Source organism: Patella vulgata, chromosome 1 (genome assembly GCF_932274485.2).
Source record: "Patella vulgata chromosome 1, xgPatVulg1.2, whole genome shotgun sequence".
NCBI lineage: Eukaryota > Metazoa > Mollusca > Gastropoda > Patellidae > Patella > Patella vulgata.
This window is the reverse complement of record NC_065879.2, coordinates 12,662,378-12,674,699: the sequence shown is the minus strand read 5'-3', so window position 1 is coordinate 12,674,699 and position 12,322 is coordinate 12,662,378. Positions and strand designations below refer to the sequence as shown.

The 12,322-nt window shown below is 35.8% G+C and overlaps 2 protein-coding genes across 3 annotated transcripts in view; one reads left to right on the top strand and one right to left on the bottom strand.

The window, feature by feature from the left end:
• Positions 1–6,647, bottom strand: part of LOC126808662 (serine/threonine-protein kinase Nek7) — a 28,372-nt gene extending 21,725 nt beyond the window's left edge. The window contains exon 1 of the mRNA XM_050533585.2: positions 6,309–6,647. The gene's annotated coding sequence lies outside the window, so the exon portion shown is untranslated. The remainder of the gene's footprint in view (positions 1–6,308) is intronic.
• A 279-nt stretch (positions 6,648–6,926) lies between these two features.
• The window catches only part of LOC126808621 (nuclear pore complex protein Nup214), a 32,000-nt gene continuing 26,604 nt past the window's right edge, over positions 6,927–12,322 (top strand). The window contains exons 1-6 of one of the 2 annotated variants that reach the window (XM_050533502.2): positions 6,927–7,042; positions 8,233–8,356; positions 8,875–9,101; positions 9,975–10,167; positions 11,408–11,545; positions 12,120–12,223. In XM_050533502.2, coding sequence (XP_050389459.1) covers positions 7,004–7,042; positions 8,233–8,356; positions 8,875–9,101; positions 9,975–10,167; positions 11,408–11,545; positions 12,120–12,223 — 825 coding nt within the window. In that variant the 5' untranslated portion in view covers positions 6,927–7,003. The remainder of the gene's footprint in view (positions 7,043–8,232; positions 8,357–8,874; positions 9,102–9,974; positions 10,168–11,407; positions 11,546–12,119; positions 12,224–12,322) is intronic. The other variant, XM_050533503.2, reaches the window with a different exon arrangement.

Here is a 12,322-nt window from a genome sequence, read left to right as displayed (position 1 = left end):
CAATTAACTTTAGCCCCCTTGTGGACGCTGGACCGATGGACAGACGTGGGGCGACAACAATATATGACCACATTCAATCTAATTAAAATATAGATCTATATTTCGTTTTGTTTTTTATACTTTCGATGGCCTACAATACATGATTCGACAGACCATTTGATTGGCTGACCCCTCATTTCAAGCAGAACACGAGTTAAATAACAACGCTTCCAGATCCAAGTGTAGTAGAGACAAATAAAATCGAAATTTTGACCTATAAAAACAAAACGAAAATGGATCTGTGTTTTAATCAGATTAGACCACATTTCAATGTAGGCGTATAAAATCATAGCAGAAGAATTCCAAGAAACAAATACAGATTATGTAATGAGTAAAAGTGCAGCATCTGTATCAATAACCACATGGAATGTTTACACTTTAACTAGGATCAATGTTAACCTTATTTTAAAAATAACAGACAACACTGGAATTGTGGCTGACCAAAACTAAATTTATGCCCGAGATAAGTGCTTATTTCCTGGTTTTGGTGGTGGCACAGAAAAGTTTTGGTGCCGGCACAACAGTGGCATAGAATACCTAGTAATATCTGAAACTGTATTTAAAAAGTTTAGTTTTACCTCTGGTTCGTGCTCTGATTCAAGGCAATACCAATTAATGCAAATCTTTCAAAAAAAGTAAAAATCCCTCAAATTATCATAGTTGTCTTCAGCTCTGTAATTTTAAATGGCTCTTTTGACTTTATCAAGGTTACTGGTGTCATAGCAGATAAATTGATCTATTATAGCCGAACAATCAATAATATTATATCATACAGGATCTACAAGAGATTGATCCACGGCATCAGATACCGCGCATCACTGACATTTAATTTCAAAAATGTTTTTACAATGAAGCAAGGGGTATAAATTATGTTCATGTTCAAGCTATGTTGTAATATTTGTCAGGGAATAATCAATACAAAGTGTTAATTGAAACCATTATAATATCGCTATTAAAGTACATGTACATGTAGTTGTCAACCAGTTCTCTAGTGTGCTGTAGTGGTTTGGTTTCGATAAGGGGGAGGGGGAGAGGGAGAGGGAGAGAGAGAGAGAGAGTATAACCTCCACTCGACACAAACTAGGTCACTTCGAGACTAACATATGGTTTAATTTTATTTCAACAATTTGCTTGCTGGTAGGGATCTTAAGCAGTGAGAGGAGTCCGGAGGAAACAAGTAGGTTGGACAGGCAACCCTACTCCTTGTCACGCACAAGCGGGGAATCGAAACCACACCACTTGACTCCATGACAGACCTTATGATTCAACACACATGCGTTAACCATTCAGTCACCCCCCACAAGGAGTAGGGTTGACTGCCCAACCATTTAAAATAAAATTGTACCATGTTTGTCCCAAAATAACCTAGTTTATGTCAAGTAGACGCTAAACTTTGATTTCTTAATCTCTCTATCGCTAAAAAGTAAAAAATCATAGCACTGATGAAATGGTTATACACAAACCCACAAAGAATGTACATATCATAGTCCATAGTGAAGTCTTTCACTTCTTTTCTCCAGTCACGAGTTGTCTGGATTTTAATTTGTATAATTTTGTTTTTAATTTATAGTTTACTGTCCTTTTCATTCTACATTAAAGATAAATTATGTAAGATTTAGATAAAGAGCTAGCCATTCTTACTATAATAGTTCGAAAATAGATAATGTAAAATGAATAATTTGAAAATTTCATTCAAATTACTCTATTGCAAGCAAAGATATTAGCCTTCGAAGGTTTGACAAGACGTGTGCAATAATTTCAACCACCGTACTGGTTGTTCTAAGCTAAGTCTCGCTCCTCCATTTTTAGCTTAAATCAAAATATGGCTAAACTGTTCTAATCTATTTAACATCGGAGAAATCTGATGCCATCGAGAGTTGATTATGGCCTGGATAAGTTAATTAATGTCCAATTAATAATTTAGATTATATTTCAGGCCTAAAGAAAGACCTGCAATAGGCAGATTTAGCTCTTGCATAATGTAGGCCTATGTTTAAATATTGTTACTCTACAATTACACTAGGGAGCCACCCTGGCTCACTATAAACCTGGATGTGTGGGGGTTTCTTTAGAATTTTCCAGTGTGGTTTCCCATTATCAGTCGTGCAGGACAAAGGATGCTGTGGGGAACAGTGTCTAGTTGTTGGCATCATACAAAAAAAGGTCCTGTTTACAAGGTGGTGCACATATAAAAGAACACTTGATGAACGATACATGTACATGTAGGCAGAAACAAAACTATCTGGGTTAAGCTTACTTCATACATGTACATGTATGTAGCCACACTGATCAGCAGTGAATATTCGCTAGGCCGCTACAATCACTGATAAGGAGGACATCAATGCGACTTAATGAGTCTCAAATATTAACTTTTTTCCACCGACAAATTAAATTCTAAAACATTTTTTTGATATATTAGAAACATAAATAAAGACGTTTGACGTATTTGTAGGTAAAAATTATTTCCTATTTAGCGTAAATGGGTATTAAAATGACTAAAAGGCAGCATTCTGCCCGAAGCAGTAACGTCTTATGTAAACAATGCACGCACCATTCAGCCAATGATTGACGCCCCGTGCTGTGACGGCACATGTTAAAGGCAGTCATCTTTTACAGAGATATTAGAGGACTCGTAATTCTCTGTGAAACAGATTGGTATGTAGCACACTGCATGATGTGTGTCAGTCTTCATCAGCCCGGCTGGTGGAGAACAGCAAACCCCATTTCATTTCATAAGCTGTCTCCATTCTTGTCCTCGCAAAACTATAAGTTGTGATGTCATGCATGTGGAAGGGTATGCTTTACCTTTCTGGAATATTAGATAAATGATGTTCTATTACAGGAGAGAGAGAGAGAGAGAGAGAGAGAGATGGGGTTTAATTTCTACCAGTGTTCAATACAAACACCTTAATTTATTGTCCCATCCAGGCCCTCCATCCTGCACCACTGATAAGGGTGAGCCCTGACGGAAAATCCTGAAGAACGTTCTAATGCAGGAATCGAATATGTAACATCCAGATTAGAGAGCAACGTCTTCCTCACTGAACCACCATGGCTGAAACTATTTACATGGCAGTGTCTCCAAATAGATCAGGGAAATAAAAAAGATATGCTTTTTTCATCACACATAATTACTTTCACAAACGCTTTAATCGTGGTGGCCTCAAAATCCATTACAGCATACTTGACCTTCAGCTTTTTTGTAGCACATCTAACATTCTCATACACTGTTGAAATCCAATTCTCCCCACCCACGGACATTAATAAGAAGATAGAATGGAATAATTTTCACCTGACAACCAGATTTGACAAAGGTTTCTCAACAAACTTGAAAGTACCATCAATAAACCTTTGTTTGGAAATGTGTACATGTGACCTCAGATTTTCGGCTCATCGGAACTACTAGACACTGTTCTTGCCATAGCCTCTTTCACTACTGACAAGTGGACTTGCGCCTTGATTATATCACTATTGTTGCACGTGTTGGAAGAAAATGACATGACATTATGTCTCTGGCTTGCGGTAAATATCCTGACCTATCCAACCAAAATTATAAAATGAAATGGGGTTTTACATGTATGTCCTACACCAACTAGGGCCTACTCTTATATTAAATTCCAAATGTCAAGATTTATTTTATGTGCATGCCAATGTGTACACATGACCTTGATTTTTCATCCCATCCGAACAACTACTGTCTGATTCATCGTAAATTTTAAACGGATTTCTTCGATTATGAACAAACTACTCAACTTTGGTTATTATAAACTTACCTGTGTGTTTGTAATAAACTCCCGTTCGATAAAATCCATTGCACAACTAATTATCACAACGATGAGAACAATTTCTCTCTTGAAAAATTTGAAAATTTACTTGTAATTTCGACTGAGTCGATGTCAACAATGTCTTCGTGACGTATTGGTCGAATCCAATATACCTGTTGCGGGGGTTGGTTAACATTGAAAGATAGTTTGACAGCGCGATCATTTTGATCGTATATGGGTTTGGGCGACGAAAAATATCAATTGAAGGCAATTACATAGGAGATTTATATGGAAACCATTGATCGCCAGTCTATCAAATTTTCTTCACAATTAAAATATCACTGATTGCACGGATACTCGTAAAAATAAAGTCATGAATAAACTATAAATATCCTATCTTCTTCATGTTATAAATAATTTAACAAGGATCATGAAGCTTACCTCCGAATTCTCTGAGTGTATTTTTAATTTTATACGCATTCTTTCGATCGAATAATAACCGCTTCAGTAACATCTTTAAGCGTGTTGCGGCAGCCCTCAGCGTGTCTATTGCCGTATTGGGTGCCCGGGTGGGTATATAATGCTACTAAGCCCGTATGACCCCGTAATTCTCGATTCGACAGTTTTGACCGAAGTGTGATAAAGCCCGTAAAACGAATGTATAGTTGTGTTTGTGCGGCATGCGTGTTCAAAAGTAAATAATCCCATCCGAGTCGCTAATCAAATAATTAGAACAAAATATTTCAAAAAGTAAAGCTATAAAATTTGCAGAGATTTTACTAGAATGTAAAAGACGGTAACTATATACAGGAATGCGGGTAGTTATGTGTGCGAACGCTCAAACTCAATGCCAATTGTCGTAGGTATCCAGACCACTCGGACCAAAGACTACTCGGACTAAGACCAGTCGGACCAAAACAAGACCAGTCGGACCAATTAAATTATATTATAAGGCTAGACAATATGCTATTTATTTATTATTAAATCACAATACAAAGAAGCAAATAATTCTTATACGGAATTCTTATATTTAGAGTTGTTTGGTTCAATTTTGTGTACGTAAATAAATCAACGATTAGTTTTAAAATTAATTAATAATGGTGCCAAAAAAAAATATCAATCTAATTTTTCTTTACTCTTGCAATGAGACTCGGTATGTCCAGACTTTTGACAGTTTCTACATATACGGGTATACTGTTCTTGTCTGATAGCCTAATTTTACTTTTTCCACATTCGCGGTATCCCCAGTGGTTTCATTCCGTTCTACCCCACTAACCCCTGGGTTACTATATATGGGGGGGGGGGGGTGGAGACACGTTTTCAAGTTATCCGCCCTTGATGCGTTAATATAAACAGCACATAATAATACGAAGACCGGACGTTTATATGCCCCTTTTTAAACGTGATTACAAGTGTGGTTCTCGATATTTTGCGATTTGGAATACAATTATCAATTTATTCAAACAACACGTTATTATTAGTTCGAGTAGTCATATTAAAACACACACAATTATCAATTTATTCAAATAACACTTTATTATTGGTTCGAGTAGTCATGTTAAAATAAACACAATTATCAATTTATTAAAATAACACTTTATTATTGGTTCGAGTAATTATATTAAAACAAACGCAATTATCAATTTATTAAAACAACATTTTATTATTGGTCCGAGTCGTCTTTCTGTTGGGTCCGAATAGTCTTTTTGTATGGTCCGAGTAGTCTATTTGTTTGGGCTGAGTGGTCTATCACTTGGTCCGACTGGTCTTGAACCGAGTGATCTTTGGTCCGAGTGGTCATGGATTCTTGTCGTAATTGTACTTGAATTTCCTATGCTGTCACCCCTAATACGAAATGATATCTTCCGCAGAGTGACGTAACCATCTTCCACATTGGTATTTTTCTCTGGGAAAAGTTTGTGATATTTCAATTTTTCAAGAGAGAACTTGTTTTCATCGTTGTGATAATTAGTTGTGCAATGGATTTTATCGAACGGGAGTTAATTACAAACACACAGGTAAGTTTATAATAACCAACGTTAAGTAGTTTGTTCATAATCGAAGAAATCCGTTTAAAATTTACGATGAATCAGACAGTAGAGTCGTCCATGTCAGGAATCTGCCCTGCACCACTAAGGAACTTTCTCGGCCAACACAAGGTGCTTACCTGAGACCTCCTGACCAGCAGGTCACATCTTACTGAGCCAACGCGGTACCTCCTATCCAACCAATTTAAAATTTGAAGAGACTTTCATACATGTATGTGTATGTGAATATGAAATGTAGATTTCGCGAGTGCTGCAGATTTTGTGAATGCTGTAGCCTTTTTTAGTCTGTCTCCATATGTTGTCACTATCAAAGTTGACAGTTGTAAGTTGACAGTTTGTAGGCTGACAGTTTCAATTCCAGGTAATACATTGTCACACAACTGTCACAACATTATCATTATGTAAAACAGTCACTGAGCCATGACAGAAAGTACAGAATAATTACACGTTTCCTCACCTTTTTCTCATGGGCCTTTTAGTACAGGTCTATCAGTCTGTGTTAATAAAATGTTCCTATGCAGAGACAAATTGGATTCTACTATTTTAATATCAATTATTGAATGTTTACTTTGCTTTTGGACGGAATAATCAATTCAAAATCCTGGTTAGGAATTTATAAAAGCAACTGGTTGTTGCGCAGGTGCGTGTTTACAAGAAAAATAAAAACTTGAGCGTAATGATTGCAAGAAACCGAAACGAAAATAATATGATTGCCCGAAAAAACTTGTTTACTTGGATTAGACCGATTATGTCATCTAAAATCTAAAAAAATACATTACGTAATCACCTCATTAAAGCGCCAATTGATGATGGCCTACCGTATTTTTTTAAAAGAAATTTTCGCATCAAGAGTTGTCTTTTCCTTTAAAATGGATCGCTGCGTCGTTGGGATCATTTTGTGTATGTAGATTATCAAAATTGTATTAAGATAACGACAATATGACAATTACTTACCGGAAAACGACAATTCAAGTTAATTGGTTTTTAATGGATTCTGGAACTAATGCTATTCATGTCACATGCAAATGTAGTGAAGATACTTATTTTGATTTAACATATAATAACTGCCCCCTTAAATGAATGTTGTTTGGCTTTGGCGGAAAAATGTCATGTGTTGCAAGCGATAGATGAAATAATAATATAAACAACAACATGTCGAATCCAGAACAGCCCCCCGAGAGAGATGTTAAGGTGTGAATGACTAAGACGTGTCTATTCTATTTCCTCTTGTTTTTCCACATCAATATTTTGAAAACAAAAGGAACTTGGACTTCTTTTTATTTGCAAATAAATCAAATGGAAACTGAAAGTAGAATTTTATTAAATAGATATAATGTAGCTCAGAAAAACTAGTCTTTAATTTTGGTACTTGATCTTAAGATGGTACACCATTAAAATGAATATGCACTGCATGTTTTGTCTTTCTATTTTGAACTGTGAAATTCGTCTTCAAAAACAATAGAGTTATCTAGTTACGTCCGTCACTGCCAGTCAGACACTGCCCTGGTGACCAAGTAAACATTACAAATACAATGTTGATAACTTGATGTAAGCATAATAGTACAGTATATGCCAGATAAGAAACCTGATCCATTAACCCTTCTTGTTTCACGATAAGAGATGGTACTATAGAAATCTATCTGGCAAACCCTTACAGTTACAGAGATCACATCAGGCCTTCCATTAGCAGACCTGACAATTTTTTTTTCAAAACAACGATTGATTATTGTTATTCATAACATTTCGACCACATTCAGCTACAATTAAACATATAATCCTACCTGCCGCAGCCAGGTACAAATCTTGTCTTTTTAAATCGAAGCGATAATAGCCTGGTTCTCCAGCCTTTTTTATTTGACACCTTTGACGTCATGAAGGTGGGGCGTCGTGTACAACAGCCAATCAAAGTACTAACCTGATGTGAGTTGCGTAGGAATAATACACCGTAATTATGAATGTCTGTATCAATTTTGATAAAAACAACACTTGATTTAATTTAATGACAATATTTGCAGATAAACCAAAGTTGTTTCACTAGAGTGGTGTGTGTATGTTTAATAAGTCCTAATAATGTAGTATAAAATTAACTTATTTTCAAGATGTTATATGTATTAATAATGAAATTAAGTTTGTCGGGTGAAATTAAAGGCACCCAATCGTAGCTAAAAACAAGTATATCTCAATATCTCAACGTTTTTATCTACATTCTCGTAGCTAAGTAGCCTGCATAACAATTACAAGATCTTTATCATCATGAGTTCTATGGAAGCTGTTACAAAACAAATGACTTACTATCAGAAACAATATAATTTTACCAAAGATTCTCAACTTCAAGTGATTCTCTTATTATTATTACTGATTTAGTTTTGTTTATTTTGCAGGAATTTCGATTCCAGCAGTTATGTAAATTTAGAGTGACTTCAACTCCAGAAGTTCCCAAAGAACGAGTTCAACTTCTGACCACCTCTTCAAAATATGGATTGATATTTATTGCTGTTAAAGATGGTACAGTATCAGAAATATGTGTTTTGAAATGATGTGTTGCCCACAATTTTATTATTATTATTTCAAATTGTCTGCTAGGTGCTTAATGAATATAGGTTTAACACAAATAATGTGTTTTTATTTGTTGTTTTTTTTTTAAAAAAAGGCAAGAAATTTCGCGTAGCAGTTGGGTTTCATATCGTATAATTATGCGGTAAGGCTTCACCTTTATTTCAATGGAAATTGGTTTATTATATGTTAAGCTAAGTGCAGTACAGTTTGTGTCAGTTTATGTGTAAATTAAGGGGGCTATAGGCCAGTAACCTTTTTGTAGTCATTTGACTAAAAAACTTGCGCAAAGGAACTCCGTAGGACGAGCCACTACTGTGGCTGGAGTAAGGCGGAAGACATCAGTAGTGGAACCATTTCTAAGGGAGGGTTGTGTTATTCATTGAATTGTATATGTAATTATTGAATAGTATGGAGGCATTGTATATGTAGATATCTATTTTCAATGAAATCATTAAAATATTTTTCAGGAGTAAAGGTGGCAGATATACAAGAGCTGATCAAACTAGACTGTCAGCATATCACAGAACGTGGTAAAAAATTTACACAAGACATACCAGTATATACATTTCTACCAATCACTGACTCTGTAATACATTTAGCCCTGAGTTGTGATGACCTGACATTAACTGTTGGTTGTATTGCCAATGATAATATTATACTCTATTTATATGATGTTCGAGGATTTTCACAACCGGTAATGTCTTAAACTAAATTATTCAACATCAAAATATGGGGCTTGGGTGGCCAAATTATTTAATGCATGCGCTTTAGATCATACGGTTCCGTCATTGAGTCAAGTGGTGTGGTTTCGATCCAGCACTTGCAAGTGACAAGGAGTTGAGTCACCAGTCTAACCTTGTGGGTTTTTCTCTGGTTCCTCCAGGTTTATTTGGACTGCTAAAGACCCCTACACACAAGCGAATTATTGAAATAAAATTGTACAATATGTTAAGTGGATGTTAAAACACATTCACTTGTCATAAAATAATAAGTAACAACTCTGATTGCTATTTAAAGCTGCTGGGAGTCAGTGATGCAGAATGGAGGGCCTGACAAGGACAGCTGTCTAGTCATTTGGATGGGATGAAAAACAAGGTCCTGTGTACACATGGCATGCATGTAAAAGATTCCTTGATAGTTGGAATTCAATATAAGAGTAGGCCGTAGTGCTGCTGTCCGGCCAAGATTTCCCTCATAGAGCACACTTTCATTAGCCTAGTCAGAGCTGAAACCTCATTTCATTTTGTTTCATTATTTTGGGGTGTAAAGTTTCATTACATCAATACCTTGACTGAGTCTATTGAAATTAATGATTCTAGTTGAATGAGTGCTGAGTTTTTGGTTTATAGTTTCATTACATCAATACCTTGACCAAGTTTGATAAGCATTTTCTGCTCAGGTTAAAGAAGAGAGATAACAATTTGATTTCTTGATGCTTTGTAAAAAGATGAATGTGCTAAGTCATTAATGAGTGTCATCTGTTTATTTTGGGATTGAGTTAGGGAACATCAGCCCTGTTGTTGACTTGTTATTAATGTTATACCAAACTTTTTTATTTAAATTACAGGGTGCTCGGCCTAATCCCTTTAAAACAATCCGGATTAATGGTAGCCGAGGATCAACATTGTCTGATTTAGCGTGGAACCCAGAGATTGGTAATACTGTATTGACATGTACATCTGATGGTGCTGTTGAACTGTTGGAAATAGATGATAGTATTAATGTTTTAACTTTACCCAGTAGTATTGGAGCTAATTGTTGTAAGTATTATAATGCTTGAACAGCCAGTCGTCATAGTAACTGATTCCTAGAAAAAGTCTGTTTTTACGTGCCTACTTTAAAGTTTTACATGAAACAAGACCAAGTGACAGATTACTTCATCAGAAACACTACTTTACCATAGTGTGTGTAGCAATGGTTAATGGGCTCATAATGCTTGTAAGCATTGCTTCAGAAAAGGGGCCTGATTTGTTATTACATACCAGAACCAACGAAGATAACTTATCAGAAACATCACTTTACCATAGTATATGTTATATTTATAGTGACAGCTTTCATGAGTTAACAGTTTTAAACACAGGGGTCGTGGGCTGAGGTGTTAAACCTGTTAACGAATGAAGCATGCTATAAATGACTTGTAACATTGACACCTGCTCAACATGCTTGTTGTTAATACGTAGAAAACCCACCCCACTTCTCTATATGATTTCTACTAGAACTAGCAAAAACCAACAAAAGTGTGCATTGACATTGAAACTGTCTAGTTATTGCTACAAGAGGGAAAACAATCAGCTTATTCAACGAAAAGAACATGTTACAAGTAGCATTGTTTAATGAGCTCATAATGTTTGTAACCAGTGCTTCAAAAGTATAATGGCAATTGAATGCAATGCCACTGAGCAGCAGATTTTCTATTATTGAGTTTGTATGCTTGAAACCCACACAACATTATCATCCTTTCAATTGAATATGCAACGAGTGAAGCAAATACTTTCCAAATGTCTTGTCGCAATTCATTTATAAGTAGAGTGATTGGATTAAGAGGGAACATATTAACTGTATTTATTGTGTTGTAGTGTTAAACTCCTTAAAATATGTCATTTCACCACATGTGAAATGAAATGGGGTTTAACATCCTACTGTTCTGCTGCAACTTTGCTAATGAAGACATTTTGCCAAGGGATCTTTTACGTGCATGCCAACATGTACACAGGACCTTGGTTTTTCGTCTCATTCGAATGACCATATAACACATTCATTGCCGGGCCCTCTGTCCTGCACCACTGACAAGGGCGAACAACACTGACAAATCCTGATGAACTTTCTATGTCAACACCGAGATAGAACAAAGCAAGCCAGCGTATTAATCGCCGAGCCAATGCAGCTCCCTTCACGATATGTGCGTTTAGCAGTGTAAAAATGCTCTGGTCAGTCAAAAACCCGGGGATCTTGTAGTCATCATCTTGTTATCCATGAAGATCTGTGTTGTATTTGTTTCAGTGTGTTGGAGTCCTAAAGGCAAGCAGTTTGTTATTGGTAAAAAAGATGGAACCTTGTCCCAATATGATAAAACTTTACAATTGCGAAAGAACTGGCCATGTCCTCCTGTACTCGATCAGGAAGCTGGTCCATATCAAGGTAAATATGACATGTTATTAGGCCATACTAAATAATATTTCTGGTTCTCAGATACTCCTGTGTCGCTTAAGATATGCCCGCTTGATCTTTTTTTATTTCAGAAAATAAAACGTAATAATATTATTAATTACCTCATGTAGGTATTTTCCCTCAGTTACAGGAAGCAAAAATTTGAAGTCTACACAACCCTGATAAAATACAATCCTATACACAACATGATGAGATAAATTAATGCTTTGAAATGTGATGTGAGAATTCATTCAGCCCAGTAGTGACTCGACCATTTGACAAAATAAAAATACAAAAATAAAAACCTCCTTCCCGCATCAGACTGTTTGAAAAGATTGTCTGCACCCATGTTTGATTCTACCATCAGACCAACTAGTGTACAGAGGTCCAGTTAGAATGAATTGTAGGTGCTGACGTCTCGGCCGAATTTCCTTATTAAAACATGGCATTGTATATAGATAAATGCTCATCTTCATCATAAGCCTAATATTGGTGCATAAAAGTAAGACTTTAAGCACCATTTCATTCTGTCATAAATCTACTTTCATTTTATATTTATTTTCAGTGATTGATATTGTATGGTTGTCAACATATATGTTTCTAGTGGCGTATTTACCACAGACAGTAGGTGAATCGGATCAACCACAAGTCTTGCTAATAACGTCATCAGTAAGTTATAAGTCCTATTAATATTACCTCCAGTAAGTTACAAGTCCCGTCAATATCATTATCAGTAAGTTACAGGTCATGCTAATAACATCTTCAGTA